At 41.0% G+C, this 27,061-nt stretch overlaps 1 protein-coding gene across 3 annotated transcripts in view; it reads right to left on the minus strand.

Annotated features, from left to right (window-relative positions):
* Nucleotides 1-27,061, minus strand: part of TENM2 (teneurin transmembrane protein 2) — a 938,525-nt gene that overhangs the window by 484,855 nt on the left and 426,609 nt on the right. Inside the window, exon 1 of one of the 3 annotated variants that reach the window (XM_042947345.1) lies at nt 2,560-2,698. The exons of the other annotated variants lie outside the window; for them this stretch is intronic. Within the exon in view, the coding sequence (XP_042803279.1) occupies nt 2,560-2,698 (139 nt within the window). Of the gene's footprint in view, nt 1-2,559; nt 2,699-27,061 lie in introns of those variants that run through there. 3 annotated transcript variants of the gene reach the window in all.

The following is a 27,061-nucleotide window of genomic DNA, read 5'->3' on the forward strand; positions in this document are numbered from 1 at the left end:
GGAGCCCAGAAAGAGAAAATGGTCTGAAGAAGGCCACCTGAGAGGATGTGTATCTCCGGGACAGGAAAATCCTGGTGCCAAGGCCAGGAGGAAGCTGGTAATGGGTGCCCCTGCCTCCTTTTCCTCTGCCCTCTGATCTCCTTCCATCGAGTAAGCCAGATGGCAGCTAAGGAACAAGGGTGTCCATTGCTGCAGCCCACATCAGGTCAGTTTTAAGGATAGGGAAAAGGTCTTGAAGGGTTCACAGCAATATGAAGGACACATAGGAAATATGTAACATGCCATTATCATGATAAACTGGGACAATTCTCAACCTCCCTGGGACCCAATTTCTCATCATTATAATGAGACAATTGGACCACATGTAATTTACACTGCCTTCCAGCTCTGACATTTCAAGGTTTTATGAATCTACCCTCCACCTATTTCTCAAGAGATTTTCAAAATAACTTCAAAAAGTAAGACTAAAACAGAGCCCCCACAATGCAAACTCGAGGGATACTCTGCATTATTTCTACATATGTGTGTCAATGAAAGCACGAGTGGCTGAGGTTGGGAGGGAATTTGTTCCAGAAAGTAACCAGGACATTGCCTAGCAGTCTAAAAGAAGGCTTGAGAATATGAAAATTGTCTTGGCAAAGGAATTAATGTAACACAAAATCCCTTGCTCTCTTTCTGAAGCAGAAAGAGAGGTACATAATAAAATACTGCCTAGTACACTAGGTGAATCTTAAAAGAGATGCCTCACATGCTTTTGTGGGATTCTGTATCACCAAAGTTGAAGCCCCATGCCTGTGTTCTCTCAAAGAACCAATGGACATATGCGGTTGGGCACTGAATGTGGATGTTTGGAGGTAAGGCCTTGGTTGGGGAAAAGGAGGGGTGGAACTGGGAAGAGAAGGTTGTATACTACTGAATCATACGAGGCTTATCTAAGTAGTCTTTGCAATTTGCTCCTAGGTCCTTGATGAGCTGTTTTTTGTTCACAAGGTTTCTGGCCAATTCTTGAGGTTGTTTGAAGAGACAGACATCATAGACTCTCGATGAGGGCATCTGCCCTTCTGGGGACACACTTGCTTATTCTCAAAGGCTGAAGTAACTGATGTATGATAATTTCAAGGATATTCAAATTTCCACCCTGGTTCCCCCTATCTCTCCCACTAAAATAAATGTAAACGAAATTGCACCATAATAGAATCATTCCTTTGTTTTGTCTAGACTCATGAAAGTTAATATTAACCCTTTATTAGGTTTCTGTTGATTTTCATCTTGAATAAGAAGGAAACTTGCCTCACCTCAAGACCCTTAAACCTAGGGTGCCAAGTATGTATAGGGGTGCATGTGTAGTAGAAAGGCAAGGAATGCTCACTTTGAACTTGACCTATTTCACAAGTATTCTTATAGTGACCTGAAGAGCAAAAAAAAAAAAAAAAAAGAAAAGAAAAAAAGAAAAAAATGAACATATGCACATATATAAAAAACAGTATGCAAGTAGGAACCTATTTTTGTGTGGTTGTGACAATAATATTTATCTTCTGTTATCAAAGCACCTTCAACCCAATAGATGATATAATCTCAGTCTAACCAGTACCACCTATAGGTCATATGCACTAGAAAATGAAAGCTTGGGACCTGGAGTGGGTTGAAATAGCAACAAGTTCACTTACTAGTTGATGACCTTGGATGAGTCCTTTGCCATTAGTTTCCTCACTTTAAAAAATGGACCTAATGAAAATATTAACACTGATTATGCAGGCTTGATGTGATAAAATGAGATCAATTCAAATACTTATGACAATATAAGTAAAAGCGCTCTGTAGAACCTAAGTTACCCTAAAATGCAAGGGATGATTATTATTATTCCATTTAAATTGATATGACAGCAGCATGCCCTTCGAAGGCAAATGGTGCACCTGAAGATTTGTCAACAAACCCAGCCGCCTACAACAAAGACACCAGGAGTTTCTTAAAAATCTGTTCAGCATACTAAATATCAGATACAGGTCATGACAGGAAGCCACGTTTTGAGGAAAAGTTCAATTAATAGAATGAATCATTTCTCCTCTCTTCGTTTTGCCTATTTTTAAAAACGTCTTAACATAGAGCCATAGTCAAGGGTAAAAACTAATCAGTGCACCGAGAACTACCACAAATAGGTCTCTGAAGGGTGAAAAAAATGTGACAGATGTACAGAGAATCACTTGTAAGAGTATTTCAGCAACAGAGACAAGATGCTTGACTTAACAGATGTTTACAGTTAATAAATCCCATTTTAGGACTATTTTCACCGAATATTTTTCTAGTGATCTACCTGGCAACCACCATGAAGGGAACAGAAAAATATTTCATGTCGACAGCCTGATCAGAACGAGAAATTACACTCAGTGACAAGAATTCACTGCTACTCTGAGAGCTGTGGAGCAAAACCAGTGTCACAGCTGAATCCCCTACCTTTTCCTAGGTACTCATTAAAGGGTTCAGCTAAAGGCTCCACCTACTCTGTCCATTAGGAGAGGTCCTTGCAAAGCTCCAGCTGCACGCACTTCAAGAAACCTTTACCCAGAGAGTCTATCACAACCTTCTCGTGGACAAAACTCACAGGCTGAGGTGAGGCACTGGCGAGTCTCCACGAGGGGCGGCCTGGCTTGCATTCAGTCTTGCCAGCCGCACTGATGAGCAGGAGAGGCTGGCCCACCATTGGCATAGGCTTGGGAAAGGGAAGCTCTTCCTTTTGTGTTCCCCTCTAACTACAGAAAATCACCAGCGATCCCAGCCCGACACAGCTGAGGCCTTCTCCAGCTGCGAAGCAAGAACATAATAGACAATATCTGCTCTCCCCTCCTCCCTTTTTCTCTCCATTCCCTGTAGACACACTCAGCATGAGGTTCCTGAGGAATTAGTTGCGGGAGGACGCCTCCCCCGCTGGCAGCCAAATGCCAACTGCACGTCCTGCCCATGTAATGTGTCTGACATTTCTGCATCTCTCTGGGTTAACGTTGTTTGACACGGACTTTCTGAAATACCTCTTTAAAAGGTTTGTGCATGTGTGTATGAGTGTAGGTGTGCACCATTTCTGTTGTTTCATGGCATCACTGCGTGTATTTATTATTATTATTCTAAATTATTCTCTTAGTTGCTGACACATCTCTGCTTTGGCATTTCCACTTAGGCAGAAGTAATTGGTTTCAGAAGGCTGAAAACCCTTATTTGAAACCATGTGCACATTCCTGTTGATGGATGCCATAAAATGTTCAAATATCATCTTCCCTTAAGTAAAACAAGCGTTAAAATCCAGAAGGACGAAGTGTGATTGACAGCATGGCATACTTACATTTTAACTACCTGTTGTCAAATTATTTTAAAGCACCTGTATACGAAATGGGGTCAGTGCTCCTTCTTGGTCAGTTACCTTTACATAGATCTTATCAAGTTTGAAAGGGAATATCTTTCCCTGTACTGGAAAGTACTTTCCATTTCTCATTGTGTTTCCTAATGGGCAAAGGGCTGATTAAGTCAAGATCTCTCTCAAACATTCACACAAGGTGCTGTTTCTGATGGAGAAGACAATAAACAGCTATCCATCATGGTTGGAAGCAAGATCTAGTTGTAGCCCTTAAACCCAGAAAGCAAAGCTTTTTTTTTTTCTTGTGATGTCTTTGGATATTTTTTGTGATTTTATTTTTAAAGAATGGCATGGCATGGCTGCTGAAATGGATTACACAGATGCCATCAGTATCTGAGACAAAAGAAAATTCTACCCAGAAACAATGAACCCCAATGCCAGATGGAGTACCGAAGGCAACTAGATGTCTTGGCATAGCTACAGCAGAATGATCGACTAGGCACACATGTGGGAACCACGTGTGTTTTGTACCACCACAATATCTGCCTATGTGAGGCACCACAAAATTCACTCTACCACTGGTGGAGTTGTCAAAGACCACCCTGGAAACTCAGGGCAGAAATCACATTCACAGCATCCCCACGTGATGCCCAGAGGCAATATGGCAGCACAGTAAAGCCTGTAGAGTCTATACCTGGTCTGACTGCGTTCAAATCCCAGCTTTGTCAGCTATTCATTGGGTGATTTTAGGCAAGCAGCTTAACCATACCATGCCTCAGTTTCTTCATCTGTACCATGGGAATAATAGAGACTACCTCAAAGGATTGTTTTGAGAATTGAGGTAATAAAGACAAAAACACTTCAATCATTGATTTCACAAGCATTGCTATTCAGTCTCTTCCTGATTACTCAGCACACAAGAGAGACTAGGTCCCATTCCATTCTTGGTTAGATACTATTGTCTGAAGTTTCATCTCTACACTGAGCACAAATTAAGCTCCTGCAATTTCAATCAATTTACCCCAGGTCTATTAGGAAAGGCACAGCCAGAGAAGTATCATTTCTTCACAAGAAATGCCAATAGTTCTTCACAAGATTTGAGACAGCTGTAATGCATCCTTAGGTCTTGGCAAAGACCAAGCCAAGCTTGTTTGAAACAACATTTCCTTATATGGCAGCGGTCATATTTTTCTTCATCTTTATCATCTTTGCTTCATATTTGTTAGCGTCCTTAAGTTGCATCATATCAAATGGAACACAAGTTTCTGGAAGACTATTTCTCAAGCTAGATATGCCGTATCTTTAATCTTAGAAATGACCAGGTATAGTCGATTCATAGTCACATGGCCAGCCACTCATTCTCTTGGCCCAAAATGTGTTTTTCAAATAGAGCTCTAAAGGAGGTTCCCCCCACCTTGATATCAGTGTGAAGGATACACTCTCTTGTGTATAGACCCATATAACTAAATACTTATAATTATCCTGCGGCTAAAGAACCTTCTGAAAAATCAGTTCACAGCTCTCCTGTATGGAAATCTTTATCTGGAACTAAGTTTGCCAAGCACCTGGGTGATCAGCCTAACCACCTTATTTTTCCCAAGATACTCAGAAACTTCCCCAAGCTCACATCAAGATAGGGCTGAGCCATTGTGAAACCATGGGCTAGTACTTGCTCAAGGTCTCACTACATGGCCAAGCAGCATTTTCTGTCTCATGATCTTGCTTATAACCCCAGCCTATTTTTCTTCAAGAGAGATACACCAGTGGAACTCAATAGCTTTTCTGTCATAGCAAATCAGTGCAGCTGATGGGTAATCCCTATTAAAATCAGGCCGTATGCAGGTGTGGGCAGCGATAAATGCTTAGAGTGGTGTTTTTGAAGGGTGTTTCAAGAAGGGGCCCGAGAACTAAAGGAAGACCATGTGTAAGTCTTTTTAATTGCAATCCATCCCAAATTTCTTAGGCTGAAGGCATCAAGTCTTTGTTCAGTGGCACAGACATTAGTGTGGGCCTGCGTGGCTGATGTGTTGACTCAGCAGCACCATGTCCTCCAAAAAGAGATTTGTTTCTAAACCCTTCCTAACTCTACTGACAGATGACCTTGAGCAAGAAAAGGGGAATTCATTTATTCCTTCCTAAAAATTCACTTATTCCTTTAAAAAAGGAAAGAATTAAAAAAAAAAATAAGAAGCCACTTTCTACCTTGCCTGACACAGACAAGGTGAACCTGAATATAAAATGTGCATTTGTAGCTTTAAAAAAACAAAACTGAAAAAAGGTAGAAATGCTACTTTTAAAATATTTTCATATCCTGGAAGCAGTTGTAACTAAAATAAAAATAACAACAGACAAGCACAACTCAAGGCAAGGCAAATCTCAGGTCACACGAGTCTTTGGATCCCGCTCAATATGTAAGAAGAGATTTCCCTGATTCTGCTCAGAATGACCTTTTCCTGTTCTCACTCTATCTTGCTGAATTTCATGGCACATCACATACCACACTGTAATAGTTCTATGTGCATATGTCCACTATGGAACTAAATTGTAAGCTTCTGAGGGACCAGGACAAAGCATGCTGCTTTTTGCCATCATGGCATATTGCATGATTTGACAACCTCCCATTGGTTCTCTCAGTATCACTCTTATTCCTCCAATCCCTTATATCTGCATGGCAGGCAAAATGATATTTTATTTTTTAACATTTATTTATTTTGAGAGAGAGAGTGTGTGTGAGGGAGGAGAAGAGAGAGGGGGAGAGAGAATCCCAAGCAGGCTCTGTGCTGACAGCACAGAGGGGCTCAATCTCACAAACTGTGAGATCATGACCTGAGCCAAAACCAAGAGTCAGATGCTCAACCGAGCCACCCAGGTGCCCCAAAATGATTTTTTAAAAACAAATTTCAGGTCACCTGGGTGGCAGTCAGTTAAGCATCAAACTCTAAATTTCAGCTCATGTCATGATCTCATGGTTTGTGGGTTCAAGTCCCGCTTCAGCATGGACCCTGCTTGGGATCTCCTCACTCCCTCTTGCTCTGCTCCTCCACCTCTCACTTTCTCTGTCTCACACACAAAATAAATAAAACTCGAAAAAGAATCTCATGATTATATCCCCTTCTTAAAAATCCTTCACTGACTTCCATTTTTGTGAGGACAGAGTTTATACCACTTTCTGAGGGTCCAGGAACCTCTGTAGGATCTGTTACCTGTCCACTCTTATCATGTGTCTCTCCTCATTCCTACTCCCTCTTTCTGCCCCAGCAACCCTGTCCTCCTTTCAGTTATGGGAACACATTATTTTCCTTCCCTGTCCACATGTATGATTTCTCCCCCTCCCTCCCACACCCTTCCCTCTGGTTACCTTCTATAAATCAGTTCACTTCTTTAGGGAAGCCTTTCCTCATATCATATTCAAGTCAAGTTTCCCTGATGTTACATACTATCATTCTAGCCTATAAATTTTCTCCAAGACCTTCTGAAGGCATATTTCCTGATCCACTGGTGAAATAGGATATAATCGTATCAGAAAATGTTACATTCCTAAGTTCTCAGAAACCTTCTAAGGAGTGGAACTGTGCCACCAAAGGAGGAATTATATTCCCTTCTGAAAATAAAATATCAGTGCAGACTTGTTTTGGGGTGGGGGAGTTAGAATCTACCATAATGCTTCATCAGCCACACACATCATTTTTACTTTAAAAAAAAAAAAAAGAAAGAAAGAAAGCCCCAGGCTGTTTAATGAGCTCAATATTTTAAGAAGCTCCCAAAGGTTTAGAGAGGATCAAAGTATAGGTCTATTACTGTATTATAGTGTATTTTCAAAGTTTAGTTGGCCTTTTTTGATAAACTGCCTCTCTGGTATGTCAGTCATTCCCAGCAGACATGTACCACACTTGGACTCCTCCCCTTATAATCAGGCTCAAAACTTCAGAAAAAAGTTGGAGTCAAAAGAAAAGGACCATTGCAGGATCATTAGGGCAACACTGTCACCCACAATTCTTCAGTACATCAAGTTCAAGGAGAAACACCGTGACTCTGAGAATTGGACCCCCTAACTGTGGGTGGCCCTGGAGCCCACAATACTCTAAGAATGTTTATATCAACACCAACTGAAACACACAAGAGCAAGGGACTAAACCAGTCTGGAGTGAGGGCAGGGGGAAAAGGGTGGAGAAATTGTATTTACAGAGCATCTACTCTGGCCAGTTCCTCTGCTAGAGGCTCTATATCCAGTTTGTCATTTAGTTCTACTTGTCACTTGGCTGTTTTGTTAGGATTCTCCAGGTAAGCTGATAACTTTCCCGCTGAATAATGAACCAATACTGCAATTAGCCCCTATATATCTTTTCTGCTTAAAAAATCATCTCCATTACTTACAATATAGAATACAATATACACCCCTGAGATTGGGGGTAAAAAACAAAGACACTCATTCAAAAATACAGGTATCAAATGTGAATGCATAGTCATAGGCAGATTTAACTGTGCTTCTGCCCCTCTCATCCTGACCTGGGAGATGTGGGTCACAGGACTCAGCATAGGATTCATAGAACTACTCAGTCCATAGAGAGCACTCTCTTTCCATTGAACTTTTAACTTCCTTAAGTTCATCTTATTATGGCTATCTGAACATCCTTTTTTCCCTAACCTACTAAAGCATAAGTCCTTTAGAGACAGGACTCAGGTCTTACTTATTACTATATCCCTGTCAGTTCTTAGCATAATGCCTTCTACAGCATTGGTCCTAAATAATATTGTTTTCACTTTTTTTCTCAATTTCTCTAGAGTTCCAGTAAAAGTAATACTTAATTATTCCAATAGATATATAATAAATCAGTACCATTGTTTGGTATCTTTTAAATAAATGAAGATAAATACATATACAAATAGGTGAATTGTTCTTTTTTTAAATGAGTAACAGCAGCCTTTACAGACTGAAATTTCTTTACACATCAACACCTTGAATGTAGGTCACTGCAACTTAGTGGAATTCTTTTCAATACACATCATAAAACAATTTAACTTCCATGTGGGGTAGGGGGAATTTTATATACCCTTCTTATGAGTGAAGAGAATTAAAGAAAAACAGGAAATAGACCAATGGGAATAATTTTTGTTAATGATGACAGTGAATTGGAAGGAAAATGAACAACTAATTTTTCAGTAGGAAATAGTAGAGGATAGCACATTTTCAAACAGCCAGTTTGATAGGATGTGAAAGGTAAAACTAGACTTTTATCCTAGAAATCTTTAAGTAAAAATGATCACATAACTAAAGGTTTCTGACAACTGGAAACTAACAAGAATTAGAAAAGCTTCATAAAGAATTGTGGAAAGAATTGATAACATGCAGAAAGGAGCTAGAATAAGATCAGTGCCTCTCAAGATTATAAAAAACAGACAAGAACAGGAACACACATTCATTAAAATAAATTTCAGAACTGAGATTACCTGTTTTACTAATTCATGAAATAATTGAAAATAAAAATCATAGAATACTGTTGATATTGAAGACCAAATCTATGGCAAGTAACCAAAAGGCAAATTCCACGTTAGTCCCTTCAAATGAAAGGGATGGTAGTTTTCTTTCCCCACAGGAAAGTCCTCCCCACACCCTCATAGTCAAATGACTCAGAAAAGGCCCAATAGATGTTACTAGAACTTGGCAAAAGTATTCACATTTCAGCTGGGAATAAGCTTGAGGTATTACAGCCCAGAGGCATATCTTTAAGAAAGTTATAGGAGAACATAAATAGATTCTTAGAATAGAAATGGCTCTTTCAGCATAGGTTAATGGAAGATATGTTATCACTAAGTTGGGCAGGGAAAATGGAGAATTGATATATTAGGTTACCCAGGCTTGATAGAGAAATTGCCAATCTTTATGGAAGATTTGCAGAATATTTAAAAAAGACACAGAAGGAAGGGCTTTACGTGTTTAAATGTATCTTTCTCTCCATCTCTCCTGCCAGCCTCATGTTCTAAGTCACTGGGATATATGAATTGCTCCTGCTAATTCTTCCTCCACACATTGGCTTGAGGGGCTGTGTTTTGGCTTTTTGTTTTGCTTGGTTATGTTCTGTTTTGTTTTAATGCAGATCTGGGCATGAGCCTTCTGCCCCTGACAGACATAGACAAATCCTCCAGACATCCTCTTTTTGTGTAGCTTTTTACACAGTTTCGATGGTTTATCTGTTTGCTACCCACTGTCTTGGTCAGCTTTGGCTGCCATAACAAATATCATCAACCAGGAGGCTTAAATAACCATCATTTGTTTCTCACAGTTCTGGCTGCTGGCAGTCTGAGGCCAAAGTGACAGCATGGTTGTCTTAAGAGGAAGGTCCTTTCCTTATTTTGTAGACTAAAACCTCTCACTCTGTCCTCATGAGGTGGAGAGAGAGCTGAGGTCTAGTCTCTTCAACCCTTTCTAAATGCACTAATTCCATTCTGGAGTCTCCATCCTTATTACCTCATCCACGCCTGATCACCTTCCAAAGACCTCACCTCCAAATACCATCATGCTGGGGATCAAGGCTTTCACATATGGATTTTAGGGGACAAAAACATTCAGTGCACTCATCTTACCCATAAGAGTTCAAGCTCTAGGAGGTGAGAGAACTCTATTCTACTCCCTACTAATACCTGCATGCCTTGTGCTGTACTTGGAACACTGTTGGTAGTTCATAAAGATTTATGAGATGTATATATGTATTTCTAGAGGAAACTGTAGATTACCCAATTACTACCTGGGAAACACCAAAAATAAACTGCCTTAAACGATGTTAACATTTTTTATGTTTCCACAGAATATCTTCTTAGTAGCTCATTAGTTGTGTAAAATCCAGCTCTGTAGATTAGTAATTTAGCTCTGCAGTGTCCACATAACTCAAAACGGAAATAGGCAGGTGCCATATGAATTTAAGTGGTTTGGGTATTAGCACAGGTTTTTAAGTAATCAAAGCTCTCAGGACATTTGTAGTTGATTCTCTATAATTTAGATGTGTGTGTATGCGTCTTGTCTTTCCATTGTACCACCCTCAGGGGACCATGGTTGTTTGTACCCTTATAGTGCCTATCCTGGTGCTAAGCATAAAGCAAATAAGGAATACATTTGCACTGACCTATGTATCAGTGTGAAAATGGGTGAAAAGTGACCTCTGGGGCTTCTAGAACGTAGAAGAGAGTATTTCTACATGAAAGAATCCTAGGGCAGATTAGCGAACCTCAAATCCATTTAAAGAGGCCACATCAGGCATTTTTGTACGGCTAGAGCTCGGGAGGACAATGGGGCCTGCTTTTCTGTTACTGAGACTACCTGGCATAAAGACCATGACTTTGAATTTTGGCCCCAGACACATTTTTTAAAGGAGTTGTTTCTTTATAAACCTTGTTTCCCCAATTAAAATTCCTGTCTCATGGGTTGTAAAGTCTAAACATGATGCACTGAAAGGGATTAGCATAGTTTGGGGGCACATTAGCACCTAATATGTGGTAGTTAAGACTTTAGAAAACTTAGGTCCATGTAAAGAAAGGTATGCGAGTGTTCATAAGATCATAATAACCCCAAACTGGGATAAAATCCAAATGTGCATCACTTGGTGGATAAAGCAAATATGGTTTATCCATGTCAATGGAGTACTCTTCAGCAATAAAAAGGAATGAATTACTGATACGTGTGACAAGATGAATGAACCTGAAAAACATCATGCCGCATATTATGTAATTCCAATGGTAAGATATGCCCAGAAAAAGGCAATGGTATAGAGACAAAAGGTAGATCAGGGGCTACTTAGGGCTGGGAGTGGGGCAGAGATGAACAGCAAATGGGCAGTAGGGCATTTCTCAATGATTGAAATGTTCTAAAAGGGGAGGATGTTGATGGATGTAGGACTCCATGTATTTGATAGAAAGTCAGAGCTGTAGATTTTTAATGGATAAATTTTATGGTATGTGAATTATACCTTCATGAAGCAGTTGTGTTTTTTAAGGTCTATTAGAATGCTGAGGGAAACTAAGGAAGCAAGAGACCCGTCCCCTCCCACCCCACACTTCATATTAGGAGAAGAGTCTCAGGGCTAAGCTGGAACTCTGCACAGAAGTGGACACAGAGGCTGTGGTTTCACTGGGCAGAATGATGGCAGGGCTGGCACTGTCAGAGACTCTTGGGAAATACCTTGATGCCTTCCCAGAGCTGGCAACAGTCCAGGATCATGTGGGGTGGCTCCTGCAGCCAAAGCCCATGGAACTGCTGGCGTGGGGACTGTGGTGTCCCTCAGGGGGAGCCAGAGACCTGCTACCAGGACTATTTGAAAATGGAATATTTCGGTACTTCACATTCCTGCTTTCTCCTCTAGCTTTGCAGTCTCTTTCATTGTAATTGTTAACCAATGGTAGGCAGCTCATTTGAGAAGTATCTCTAAGACTTGCTGTTCTGATGAGGATCTATACAGGCTTTGCTGGCAGCTTCCTGTCTAGAGAGGTTATTCAAAGAGAGACAGGCGATGTTGACACTGCTGCACAGTGTCACACAGAGACAAAAAGGTACCTGGAAGACCATCAGTCAGCCACAAACACACAAGTCCCAATAACAGGGGAATAATTGACATATTAAAATCTATAGGTCCTAGGAGGATACTAAACCCATCACATTTTTCTAAAGAGATAGAGAAAGCACGGTGCCCACAATACATCAATTAAAACCTGCCATTTCCCCAAAGCTGTCAGCTTCAGAGAGGCTGCCAGAAGTCCCCCTTCTCTGAGGGCGTCTTGAAAATGAGCACCTGGGGCAGCTAGAGCTATTAATAGGTGGAAGGAATGATAGAAAATGTCACAATGCACCTTTCCAAATAAAAAGGTGTCCAGACTTCTCTGGGAGGGAAGCAGGAGAGGAAAATGGCCCAGAGTACTTAAGAAGTTATTGCATTTTCTTTTTCTGAACTCCTACAATATATTACAAGGTAGAGCTTGTCACTTCCAAGGTGTTTGGCCTCTCTGGCTGCAGTGCTGGAGTGTCTCGGAGCTTGATCATGGCTAGCGGGGTCGTCTTGCTTCGTTCTTTTCACGGAGGGGGCCAGAGAGGCATTGCTTCTGTTCCAATCAGGAGAGTAAGGACTGTTGCTGAGCTACAGCAGTGGGAAGGACGGGGATCCCCTGACACCACTTCTTCTACTGCCTGAAACCTAGTCCAGACAGAGAAGAGCACCTGGGAGCCCTGCATTCCCAAGAGCTTAACAGGCATACTCAGAATCCCCCACTATGCTTCTGGATTGATCTCAAAATAACCTCCATGAATTTCTTGTCAGCTTAATGCTTTCCCAATGAGACTGAAGAAACACATTCTAGAGCTGAGGAAATAGGTTTCAGTTCCTGCTAATTTCTAGAATTTGACCTTGGAATTCAAAAGCTGGGTGAGAACGGACAAGTCACTAGACTGCTTTAGATATTCCTTCTTCCAATTATAAATAAAATAGCCCAACGTAATGATTATTCAAACTCCCTTCTAGTTTTAAAATTACTAGATTGTAGCAGTGAGGTAAGATTTTTGCCCCTGGAACAGACTCAAGAATGCTCTCAATGAGGGGTAAGGTCAGTAGTCATTGCTTCAGTAGAAGCTGATTAAAACATCCAGTCTTTTTTTTTTTTTTTTTTTTTAATAGCAAAGGTTGTTCTATTTTCCTCCAACCAAACTATCAAGCTTATAGTCGTTCTAATTTAACTTTATTACTCTTTTGTCTTGTCAATAAGAACATAATAGTGTCCTTAAAGAAGATGACAGCTTTTTTCTTCCTCTTTGAGGTTTATTTCAAACAATTTTCTTTCTCCCTAATGAGGCTGATCCATGTTTGCAATCACATATTGTGTTCTCTTAATGGGAAGGTTTCAAACAAGGAGAAGAAAAAGAAAAGGCTGCTTTCTTTTATTTATTTTTTGCTAGCCTTTTTGTCAGTTCAAATAGTTACCTTACACATCATTGATGAATCATGGTCCCTGCAACACAGTGTGTGTTGAGAATGGTGCCTCTTCTTTGTTTTTTGTAAATGAGGTCTTGCCCAGCCAGTCAATGTGCTTACACTGCCCCACTTTCTGAGGCCCTGGGTCTCCAGGTTTTCTTCTACAAACGGTAGGGGCCCAGCAGCTTTAAAGCTTTTTGATCAGGTTCCATGTGAGGAGACATTAAACATTAAGTGGCATATTGGAACTACCACTGAGGCACAATTAGTCAACAATTATTGCACTTTTAAACTCTGGTCTCAGCTACCCCCCTCCCCCCAGGAAGTACACGCCCAGGCCTGTTATTCAAAGAGAAAAGCAACCATGTGTGCATGATTGTTTTTTTTCTTCAGTGTTGACAGGAGTTCAAGGATTCGGATTGCTAAGGATTTGGTGGCTCAGAACCAGTGTCCTATTCTAATGACCTGCATGGCAAACATGAATGAGTACAAGAACAAAGATGCTGTAAATCTGCCAGCATGACTCTCTTTAGCCTACTTCCCCTCCCCCCCCTTTTTTTTCACAAGGTTCCTCTCCCCCAGTTTACTAGAGAAAACCTCCCTCCTCAGTCCCCACTGTGTTGAAGATTTTAATGGGGTTCTGATAGTAGCTGCTAACATACCAGCCATGTGGACATATACATAGCAAGCCCAAGTGAAAGTGTGCTGGGTAGAGTCTTAAATGTCAGGAAGTGATGTTTGTCTGACTTTAAGTCTGTGAACTCCACTTTTCTTTTCGATACTATCAAATCGTTGGGCTACATAATTTTTTATGTTTATTTTTGAGAGAGAGAGAGAGAGAGAGAGCGAGCATGTGCAGGCTAGCAAGCATGAGTGGGGGAGGGGCAGAGAAAGGGGGAGACACAGAATCTGAAGCATGCTGCAGACTCCAAGCTGTCAATACAGAGCCCAATACAGGGCTCAAACTCAGTAACCTTGAGATCATGACCTTAGGACGCTTAACTGACTGAACCACTCAGGCACTCCTGGGCCAAATAATTGTTTAAGGTTTTATCCAAATCTCAATTCTATGCTAGGTATTATAGGAATGGAGTGTAAAGGGACAGTGAAGCAAATGACTGAGAAAGAGGGAATTCTTAGAGAAACGTAGGAATAAATTAGAAGGATAGATTATTCAACAAGTTTCAAAAGCTCAGCATAAGAAAACTCTAGCCTTAAAATGGAGTTAGTTTAGGTTCCTGGAGAGGAGGGAGAATAATTGATCACTGTTTGTGATGAGTTTGGCAACAATATGCAAGTTATGGTTAGGAGATTGTCAATGAGGAATGGGGAGCTCATATAAAGAGGGCCTGGTATCCCACAGAGTGGTGCTTATTCTTTTTTTTTTTTTCCATCCAATTAAAATAAAAAAGGGAGATTAAGTTCCAGGGGGAAGGGGGGCATCTGTTCGTTTATAAGCTTAGCACATTTGCTAGGAATAACTGCAGGTGCTGAATGAATGCATGACTGTCTAAAGTGACACAATTCCTTTCTCATCTATTAAGAACAAGGGACAAAGGATGGGGAAGCATCAGTGAGATTTGGCTTTTTTTCTTCTGGAGAAATGAGAAGATGGGCAGTGAGAGGCAATGAGGTAGTTGAGAAAGTAAAAGGAGTTGCTGGGCCAGAAGTAAGGGTAATGTTTTCAGTATATTGAATCTAAGATAGAATCTAGAGAGAAGCAAAGATGCTGTGGTCAAGTAGCAGGCATCCTTAACATCACCAGTGTGGAGGGGATGTGTGAAGCAGGGTCGCTACTTCCCAGAGAGGGCTCATGATTGGCCACTTCTGAAGAACTACAAACTTTAGTGCTATACATGGAGCCAACAGGGCAATTTCTCCAGATTCCCTTTTCCAGATCATTAATGTGTTTTCTTCTCCAGTCCATCCTTCCTTACACTCCTCATCTAAATTTATTCATTCAACAACTGTTGAGTGTTTAATCTGTGCCAGGCACAGGCAAAGAAGCTAGAGAAGAAAAGAGGCTATGACAGCAAGTCCTAACATACATAGATCTTACCTTTGATAGTCATGAAGTTTAGGAGAAAGTAGAATATCATGATGAAAAAGAGACTGGGTGGAGAGGGTGAAATGACTGCACCTTAGGGTGTACAAGGGAAGATTACTTCAAGGAGGTAATAGGTGAGCTCTTGTTGATTCTCAGATTGGTTGGGAGGATGCAACATGCAATTGGGAAGGAGTGTGCCAGAAAGAAGAAATAAGAGCCTAGAGTTTAAGATGGGAAAGAGCTTGGCATGTCTTCAGAGTCTAAAAGAGGCAGTGTGGCTGGAGCCCAGTAGGTGAAGGGGTTTGTTGAGGTCAAAGTGTGGGATTGTCGTGAAAGTAGACATCATCAAGAGGGAATTAAGAAACTGGTTGGGCACGCTTTTTCTCAGTAAGAGAAAAATCAAGATTGTGCTTTATTCTCCAAGATTAAGGATCTGGACACAGAACCATCTCCTGTTTGAACTCTACCAGGTACCTTTTGTGAATCCCTAGGCCTAGTAATAGAGACTAAAAGATGGTTCTTATCACAGCAGTATCCCAATTGTTTGCACAGGTAAGATAGGGATCAAGTAGGACATGGAACAGAAAAGAAATAAGAGAAATGCACGACATTGTTTCTCAAAGATTGGCTGAGCTGAGGTATAAAGCCACTGGGACTAGAAATGGGAAATCCTAGCAGAAGGAGAATTGAAGTTATATAGAAAGGGAGATTGAAAGAAGTAGAGTCAACAAAATGTCAATTGACTGCACAATCCAAGAGCAGACAGGAGAGGCATTGTACCAGATGGGAGTGTGCAAGATGCCTCAAACTCCATTCAGCATATTTCAGAAGCTGCTGTCTCTGACTGAAATGCAAATGGTCCTGAATTTCTGAAATCACAATTATTTGCAAATGTTTCTGCATCCCTACTTCTGTAACCCCAGGTGATTGACTAAATGAAGAGAAGGCACTAACTGGAAAGGCAAAGATAAGGATTTGCCAAGTCATTGTTGATTCAGAGAGGTGATTTCTCAGGGAAATGAAAAGGAGAGAACATTCACAAAGCCAAACAAAGGCAGCTATGACCCTGCATTTGGAGTATAGTGTGCAGGACAATTGACCGCTAGGCTGGCACCCCTCGCTAATGAAAGGTTTTAGAAGTCCTTGTTCACCATCCTGGAACTGCACTCTCATAGCATCTTAGCTTGCACAGGGGAACAACGGTTTCCAGGAGACAATAAGGGTAGGAGAGGGTTACAAAAAATTACTTATTGCACTTTGCTGGGGGACTACACTGGAGGCAGGGAGAAAATCCCATGTGTTTCTAGTCATTTCGTTGGTCAAGATGATGTCCCAATTAAGCACCAGAAACAGAAAAGAACAGGAAGCATCAGCAGAATAGGGTAGAAAGTGATCCTTCATGTTGTTTTACCAGTTACCGGCTCTGAGCTTTGGGGTAGGGACGAGAGAGGGACTAAAGTTTGATTATTATAATTACAGAACTAAGGCTTTTCCTGCTTCCTCAACCACTGTATCCCCCAAAGTCAAGCATCACCAACATAGGAGGAAATGGATGGAAGGCAGCAAAGAGCTGTTCCCAGTCACCAGGATGGAAAGCTGGAGCATTTTGTAGGCTTTTTCCTATTTATGAAGTTGCTTAGAGTTGCTTCAAAGTTGCTATTTAGAACACATCCTTAGATAGAGACTTCTGCTTGTCCAGGACTCTGACTTACACATTACTGGAATCCCACTAAGGGAAAGACAAAGACCTCGAGTTCTGGCTTTCTTTCCACAAGCCTTCGAGAAAGAGAATCACTGGAGGTTACTGCTCTTAGTCCACAAGAATAGCCAGAAGGAATATTTCCACTCTGGTCTGCTTTTCACAGAAAGACAGAATGACTCAAAGATGTCAACCCATTTTGCAGGGTAAAAAAAAAAAAAAAAAAGGACACGGGGCCCAGAAACAGAAGGACTGACTAGTCTCAAATTACAGAGATAATCTATGACTGAGCCCTAGCTGGAAAACCACTCCTGGCCTGCTGGCTGTAACACCACTCTTTCTACTCCTAGTGAAGGGAACACACAAGGCAGAATGGGCTTATCACAAGGAAGAACCTTAGATCATTTTAATGTCATTTTTGTGGACATTATTCTCAGATTTCTCCCCTTTAACATGAACCAGTTTTCTGTGATACACTTTACCCCGCTTATAGCATTCATCCGTGCCTGAAGTACATCTTTCTCAAGTTCCTATGTTGAAGCTCTAACTTCTAGTACCATAGAATGTGACTGTAATTGGAAATAGGGCCCTTAAAGAGGCAATTAAGTTGAAATGAGGTCGTTAGGGTGGGCCCTAATCCAATCTTGCTGAAGTCCTTATAAGAGAAAAATTTTCACACACAGACACCAGAAATGGGCACACAGAAGAAAAGGCCACCTAAGGACACAGTGATAAGGCAACCACCTGTAAGCCAAGGACTGAAGCCTCAGGAGAAGCCAAACCTGCAGACACCTTGAACTTGGACTTCTAGCCTCTAGAATTGTGAGAAAATAAATTTTTGTTACTGAAGCCATCCAGCCTGTGGTATTCTGTTATGGCAGCCCCAGCAAGATAATATGATCCCTTTAAGAGCTATTTATCAAACACTTAATTCATGCCAAGTCTGTTTAAGACATTGAGGCTACAGTGAGAAAGAATCCACATTTTGTCAATGGCTTCATGGGAATTACAGTCTTACAAGGGAAAAGACATGCAGTAAGTTATGTTACTGATGATTACTTAGAGTCTTGGTATTTCTTCTCAAAGCCAATCACCCAGCTCAAGAAGTCTCTTCTAGGAAGTGAGAGCTCACCCAATGTGTGAAAAAGCATGTCTGACACAACATAAACTCAAACCTAACCTATCACTTAGAGTTCTCGTAGCTCCTGATGGTACTTTCCTCTATGAACAATCAGGACTTCACAGAGCCAGAAGCTTCCACCACGCTGTTGCACTGTGAGATAGTGAGCAGTCACACATGGTGACAGGCCTTCCCAATTAAGAATCTGCTGCCACCCAAGCACATGCCGGGGAGCCAGGAACCCTGAGGATGCTCACCTATGAAGAAAAGTGTCAACAAAATCATGCAAGCACCAGAACAAGGAAGAAGAGGCAAATAGAAGCCAGGGGTTCAGAATGAAGGGTTGATTAACAGCAGTTACAACTGCTGGGGCCTCCTCAGGTATCCCTTTGACCCCAGAGGGAAAGGGACCAGTTTAATGCCTCCATGAGGCTGTCTGGAAATGAACCTCACAAAGCAGAGGTGATCTATTCCTCTGAGGTCTCCCTTCCACAGAGGTGATATGTTGTCTTATACTTGGTGTCTGTAAGTGACAGAAATAACCTTGATAGGGTAGAGATGGTTTCTTTGGGTCTCTACTAACTTACAGTGGCTTTTTTTCTTTTTTTTTAACAAGAGCAGTGCTACATCAAGAGGCCTGAACAATTCCTAAATTCCTGCAGCCATGACTGCCGAGCTCTTAATTATGTGGAGCCTCCATGTATCATCTGGCTGCCTCCTGCTTTCGTGTCTGGACTCCCTAGCATGATTGTAGACCCCCAGAGGGCTGCATACTCCACAGGACTGGACCCCTCAGCAGGAACGCATTAAATATTTGTTGAGTTGAAATGAAGGAGAAGATTGCCCGCAACTGGCAGCTTCCCAGCTGGGTTCTCTCTTCCTAGGAGGTACCAGCATGGACCTTCCGAAGCAGCAGCCAAACAGTTAAGCCTCTGCCAAAAGACAGATTTTTTGGACTCCCAGGCTAGGGCAGCGGCTCTTGTGAGCAGGCACCATTCAGTAGCCGCCGGCGCTCTGTGACAGGCATGTTCTGATCAGAGGAGAGAGGCTTCCCACCTCCCAGGGAAACTTGTTGATGAGCAGCCTGCCTCTGTATGAAGCGCAGAAGCTTTGCAGGGGCTCAGAGGCAAGGCACAACGAGAGGACGATCACTTTAGACTTATCCATTTAAAATGCTTTGACGTACTGGCTAAGTACCCAGAGGTGAACTAATGAACTTAAAAATAGGACATGATTGGGAGCGACAGTAGTTGTCTTTCTAGAAGGCAGAAAGATTTGAATCTTAATCCCAGGTGTGACTCGGATGGATTCTACGGCCTTAGGCAAATCTCATAAACTCAGCATCACTTTCAGTAGGGAGACTGGTGCTTCTCTGCAGCCAGGTCCAGCCAAGGTTTAAAAAGCCTAGCTGGCTGCAGCCGGGGAAAGCAGGCTATAGTCCTGCCGGTTGGTTGGCCCCCTCCACCCCCACCCCCCACCCCCAATCATAAGACCTCCTCCTCCTCCCTTTTGGCAACTCTTTCAGCCTCAAGGTCTTCAGATTTCAACAACATGCCTTGAGATCCCTCTGGGGTGGCCTCACTTGGCAGTATGCATTTCAGGGATCTTTCGTCTCCTTAGACTTTATATCAGCACCTGCAGCGTTTCTGTCCCGGGCCTTGATTCTACAGAGGTTCTAGGTGACTGGCTGCTAATCTAACAGCTTACAGCAGAATCCTCCAGGTGTTGCCACGACTTCATATTTTTCCCTGAGCAGATAGCATCTTTTACGGAGACCTTAAACATTTTAACTTGAAGAAGTGAGTGAGAGAGGATTTGTAAACTGGTTTGATAACACATGGATTTTTTGGGATCTATAGATAGGAACCAAGAATGCAACCTATAAAATCACAGACAGGTAGATGGGTCCTTCTGTGTCCTGTGGCTTTTGGTTAGAAGCAGAAATGTTTATTTCTAAGATCTTTGGTAACATTTATCTATTTTTAAAGGTTTATTTTGTTATTTATGTAAAATTTTTTTTAACAGTTTTATTTATTTTTGAGAGAGCGAGGGAGCGCCAGTGCCAGGGCAGGAGGGGAGGGCAGAGAAAGGAGGAGACACAGAATCTGAAGCCGGTTCCAGGCTCTGAGCTGTCAGCACAGAGCCTGATATAGGGCTCAAACTCATCAACTGCAAGATCATGACCTGAGTTGAAGCTGCATGCTTAACTGACTCAGCCACCCAGGCACCCCTAGATGTTTAATTTTGAGAGAGAAAGAGCACACAAGCACGGGGAGGTGCAAAGAAAGAAAGGGAGACAGAGGATCAAAAGTGGTTCCATGCTGATATCAGAGAGCCCATTCGGGGCTTGAATCCATGAAACGTGAAGTCCTGACTGCAGCCAAAGTTGGATGCTTACCTGACTGAGCCACCCAGGAACCCCAACATTCATCTAATTTAAACAATTTTTTTCTCCCCTTCCCCACTAGGTTTTAAGCATCCTGAGTGCAGTCTACCACTCCCCATGGCACAGCATTTATCTGGTGCCCAGATAGTAACTGATGAAACAACATGGACCACTCATGGAAATTTCTTGGTCCAAAGTTCTCACATTCAGCCCAACTCACCTTGTTTAAAAAAAAAATCTCCAAGGTATTTCTGCTTATAAAAGATTTTGTTTATAAAACTGCATTCATTTAGTATAAATTTTCTAACTACAAGGAACTTGACATTTTATTTAGCCTGTACCAAGAAGGTATGACTTCTATTTGGCTTTTTGAAATACTGAAATGGCCCTGTGTGTCCCTATGTAGTTTATCTGTACACCTTGAGAATCCAACATGGGAATGAGTGGGTAAGATTTATTATAAATATTATAGCAAGTTGGATGACAATTTTCAATATAACTGCCTGACGTACCACTGTACGATAGTAACAGAACTGTTTTCTCTTATTTTTTTCCTTACATATAGCCGTTTGTTGTCTTTATAGGACTCCAAGAAGAGCAAGCTGCATGATAGATACACTTGATTAATTTGTCCATACCACACTAAACATCCAAATATTTAGCTACTTGGAGACACTATCTGACCAACAGTTTCAATTTTTCATTCAGACCGTCTAAATACCAGGAAGACTGAAACAACGTGTACCAGCCTTCCACCAGTTTTGAAGCATAAGAATTGGGTGTGTGCAATGTGGAGAAAGAGCTGAAGGGAAGGGCGGGGGGGCAGAGAGGGAGAATGAACAGAATTGATTTTTGCAATCACCTCTGCTGCGTGCATCCTTCTCTGCCCTACAAAAGAGGGCAGTAGGTCAAGCTCAGTGTTTAATTGCCCCCGTATTCTTAAGGGTGCAGTACAGATTATGCTAATCACCCCTCTTAAATAATTCAAACCACATTAGTGAAAGCTGCAGAGTCACTGTGAAAAATGCAGACCAAACACATGAAAAAGCTATGGAAATGTGGAATGGTATCTGTTTGATATAACAAGGATGAAATGATGAAACACAGCATTCTTTTCCTTAACCAGCCAAGTTATTAACTGTAATTATTGACGTTTATTTACAATAAGCAATCCTTTTCCCTTTTAGATTTTAACTACCTACAGATTACTCTACCTCTAAAAGTGAGTGAATATTTCTCATCCCATGTGATAGAAAGGACTTCGAGATAAGACATGGGTCTTCTCGTGTGAGTCCTCACAAGGTAGCTCTACCAAATCTCAAAGATGATATGATGGGTTGCATGATAAGGAAATTAAGAACTAGGATCAGAACCCGAAGGTGGCCATGAATGCTGTTCATGCCCTGTTCAAAACTCACTTTCATCTGTTTTTTTGTTTGGTATTGTAAATTGTTCCTGCCAAGTATTTCCTCAGTTATAGGCAATCTCTAACACCCATTGGCACATAGTGGAAACATGATCTCCCCAGAATACACCAAGTATGGGGTAGTTTAAATTTGAACAACTTGGGGTCAAATTGTCACTCCACCCCTTACTAATGAGATGTGACCTTGGACAAGTTTCTGTCTGAACCTTAGTGTCCTTACATATAAAATGTAAAGAGAATTCCTTCCCTGCAGATTCATGTACACTGAGTGGTTGGCACATACACCTTGTCAATATGTGGTAGTCAATTCAACTGTAATACAATGGTATTCTTTTTCATCAATGGGACAGCAAAGTCTGAAATATTAACTTTGTGAAAATTGGGATAGTTTTCTGGTCTTAAGCTGACAACCAGAGCCCTTTCTGTTTAAAAGGAATAAATATGCTTGCATTAGCAGCAACGTGTGTAAACCTATATAAACCAGATCATCAGCTTCTTAAGAACTTGACTTCAGAAATCAGGGGACAGGCATTCTGACTCAGGTCTTTCTTCATGTGATTTCCAGAAAGCCTCTTAACTCCTTTGGATCCTAGTTTTCTCATATGTAAAATAGCAGCTTTGGGATACAGGCAGTAGATCAAGTTGTTAGTATCTTTCCCAAATTCCACATTCAGTATCACATTAATAGCTTGACACCAGCCATGGTGAGAACATTTAGACCCTGAAAATCAAGTCCTCAAATGCTGCACACCAGCCCCCACTCAGGCCTGCAGAGCCTGTTAACAATTTACCAGCACAGTGTTGAATACAGATTTTATCAGACGAATCATGTTTAGTTCCCTGATCTTATACTTCATTTGTATAGTTTGCAGTTTTATAGTAGTACTAGTTGATCAAAATAATGGCTGATTGTGTAGCTTCGCCAGTTTGTGTCTTTTTTTTGCAAGCAATGGGAAACTCAGTGCAGTGATGTTGAGTAATTAAGGCAAAATATTAGGTTATAATACTGGAAAGTCTAGGAATATAGCAGGCTTCAAGGATGGGTTAATTCAAAGGCTTAGAACTCTGTTTACATTTCTTGGAGATTCTTTTAGCTCTGGCCTTTTTGAGAGCCCACTTCAACTTCAGGCTGGCTTCTCTCTTAGCAGCTAAAACTGGCAGCAACATTCTGTCCTCACAACTTTATACCCCACCAACTCCCACGCTGAGCTGCGACACCTCAGTTCCAGTTAGGAGTCCTATGAGGCTTTCTGATTGGCCCAGCTTAGGTCACATGACCTCGTGGCTACAAGGATAGAATCAACTGATAGGCTTAGCCTGCATCAGAGCTGCCTGAGTTCTATCTCCAAACAAACTGGGCACTGCTGGCAACGGTGTGAGATGAGCCTGTTGCTGAGCTAAGGAGGGTAACCAAGAGATACTCCTACCTGTATAGGAACATGCTTTTCTCTGACCACTGCACGCCAATTTGAGGAATCAAACGGAGAAGATGCTTGTGTTAAAGAAAATGCAGAAAATCATTTTGCCTTTTTTGCTGCAGAAAAATACTTTTTGATGGGAAAGAAGAATCGAGCATCAAAAAATTCAAGCTAATGAAGAGTTTGCACTTAGGACCATGTATTATACATGTTTCACTACATAATGAAAAATGAGAACATGGCATTCTTCACATGTTCAGTTACCTGTAACCTGATACACCCAAAAATGAACAAGGAAGCCTTTTCACTTTCAAGGCTCTACGTTTCAGGATCAGTTTGTCATATGTGGCACACCTACAGCCTGTTTGTAAACGGCAAGATTGGTTCAGAACTTCCCCGTTCAATGATGGAATAACATTTTCTTGGAAACGTGAGCCATGTCATCGATCTCTGTCAGAAAATTGTCCGTGCACGATAAAGTGAAGTGTCACTCCACGTCACTAACGAGAAATTTTCCCGTCCTCCAACACTTCCAGCCAGGACACAGTAAATGGCAGAAGCAGATCTGACCAACAAACTCTAAAAGCTCACCTCGAATTCAAAAAAGTAAACTGTCAACCATTTGGCAGCAAGAAGAAAAATTATTATCTTTTAAGTCTTCTTAAAAATAATGTATTCGGTTCTTTTTCCCTCTATAATTGATCTTAAATCTCATCATATTGACTAAACAGGGCCTTAAGTGTGAATTTAACACTTTCCAAACCCTCAGATGCACTTAAGTTTTACATAATAGACATTACATTCACAGGGGACACATTTCTCCCTGGACATCTTTAAAAAAATCTAAAAGAAATCTAATTAAAATAAGCACAAACACTGTAATGGCCCAGTGGTTTTTATATATCCTGCTTCTGGCAGTCGTCCTAGGTGCTAGTAACGACCATCTGAAGGAAAGCTAAATACAAAATACCTCACCAATCTGGAATTCAACTACCTCACGATTTTGTGGATTCAGAGCTCAGTTCCAAATCAGGAAGCACTTTTAAGTATTTTTTAAAATATTTTTGAGAGAGGGAGAAAGGGAAGGAGGGGAGAAGGAACAGAGGGAGGGGAGGGGAGAGGGGAGAAGAGAGGAGGAGTGGGTAAGGGAGACACAGAATCTGAAGCAGGCTCCAGGTTCTGAGCTGGCAGTACAGAGCCCAAGGCAGGGCTCAAACTCGTGAACTGTGAGATCATAACCTGAGCCGAAGTCGGAAACAACTAACTGAGCCACCCAGGTGTCCCTCAGGAAGCATTTTCAAGGTGATCTCTTGGCAGTGAAAATATATATCACAAAGTTCAAGCCCTTCCTGGGTTTTTATTCCTCAGGTGACTTAAGTCCTCATTTATACACTGTTTAATCTCAACTTGCACATCAATTTGTCACATATGGCTATTTAGATTTCCAAAACCTGAACTAATTACAAACAGGCAATTAGAAAAACTGTAGAACAAATGTAACCCTATGCATGTAACCAGATATGCTACAATAGAAATGAAAAGTGACAATCATTTATTCATTTAATATTTAATGAATACCTACTATTCACCAGGAATTGTGACAAGGCAATAAATACCATGAAAGCAACAAATGAGAAAGTGATGTTATACACAATTAAGAACAACAACAAGAAGGCTTATGGACTCAACAGCAATAGGTTGGGACCATTTAGGAGGTAAGCAAATAGCGCTGTTTATCTCATAACAGCTCTGAGAGATGGATACTTTACTGACCACTCAGAGCCCATGAAAAGAGATTCAATTGTATCAAACATTCTGAAAGGCAGAAACAACATTTTCAAAAGATGAAATGGTTTAAACAAAAAAAAAATGTTTTTGCTATGAAGAAAATTAAGCTACCAATAGGATTACTCTTTCTGAAAGTATAGAGGGTTCAGATTTACCCTAATCAGACCCGGACTGACAATTACAAGGTTCAGAACAAGATGAAGATCAAAGAATAACTTGCTTTATATGGGGGATGGGAGGGAGGGGAAAGTGGGTGATCGGCACTGAGGGGGGCATCTGTTGGGATGAGCACTGGGTGTTGTATGGAAACCAATCTGACAATAAATTTCATATTAAAAAAAAGAAACATCTCTAGGTTTCCTTTTAAATGAAACGCATCTATATTGGAGTCAGTTCACTGCAAACATTTATTGCATTCCCACTATGTGCCCCCAAATAGACTAGAAATGATAGAGACGTTGTAAAAATCATATATATGACATAATCTTGTCATTTTTCTAATAGTTTACAGTTCAACAGATTATTTAGTCCAGATTATTTAGTCCAACTCCTTATATTTCAGGAAGACATTCAAGTCTAAATTGATCTTCCTCAAGAAGTTAAATTCATTGGGGTAATCACTCTCAGCACCTGTGAAATATATTGCAGTATTTATTCAATTATTTTTTAAGCAGTTACTATTCAAAGTCATTACAGGAGGCACTCAATAGCTGTGAACACAAACTAGCATTTTCCATTTCTGCCAGGAGCCTCTGATCAAGAAGGGAGTAAGTGAAGAGCTTGATACTTTTGAGTAAATAAGTGAAGTGCTTGATACCTTTGGTTCAAAATGTTGACTTTCATAAGAGGATGCCACAGAGATGTAGGGAAGGGAGGGACCAACTGACTGGTTAGGCAGAACTTCACTGAACTCTAGCAGGGCACCATGTAGGCAGGGCACTATGGTCCAAGAGCCAGTCCTAAGCTTTGAAATGCATAAACTATAGGTTAATTCAGTCTCCTAAGTGAAACTAGAGTTAACCATACTCACAAGAAAATGGTTTATACACACACACATACACACACACACACACACACACACACACAAATAACTTGCTTTAGATCTCAAAAATCTGAATAAATGATCATGCACTAGAAACAAACAAACAAACAAAAAAAAAAAACATTAGAGCACAGACCAGAAAAGTCTCAGTCAGCAGGTGCTGACAAATTTCAGCTCCATGGAGCACATGAAACTCGAAAAGAAGCAAACATCTTCTATCTCACAGAAAATTCTATTGATACAGGTAGAAAAAAAATCAACTCTTCCCAATTAGAACTGCCCCCCCCCCAAAAAAAAATGTCTTGAGGATAAAAACATTTTAGGCCAACTGGTATACTGGTATGGGGTTTTTAATTGGTATTATTCTGATATCAAAAGTCAAAGATTATTTGCATCCTCCAGTAAGACAATTAACTGTGAGACATCTGACTTTGGCTCAGGTCATGATCTCATGGTTTGTGAGTTCAAGCCCCTCATCGGGCTCTGATTTGGTATAGACCCTGATTCAGATTCTTTTTCTCTCTCTCCCTCCCCCTCCCCTGCTCTCTCACTCTCAACAATAAAACCTTAAAAAGAAGACAATTAACTGCACAGTGTCTTTGTACATTGGAACTATGGATGTTTCTGTCCAAAGAATCCTTGAAACTATACAGAAATCAGAGTGAGACTAAAAGGCTACCAGACTATATTACAACAGTGTATGGAATATCTTGTAACTTAGCAGACAATTTTCCTGCGAGAAGCTTTCTCTTGAAACTGTTAGGAATCCAAGTATATTCATATGCTGATTATTCTGCCATTCGTATTGCATACATTTAGTACAGCAGAGAATAAATGCAACAGCC

This window comes from Panthera leo, chromosome A1, assembly GCF_018350215.1.
Source record: "Panthera leo isolate Ple1 chromosome A1, P.leo_Ple1_pat1.1, whole genome shotgun sequence".
NCBI lineage: Eukaryota > Metazoa > Chordata > Mammalia > Carnivora > Felidae > Panthera > Panthera leo.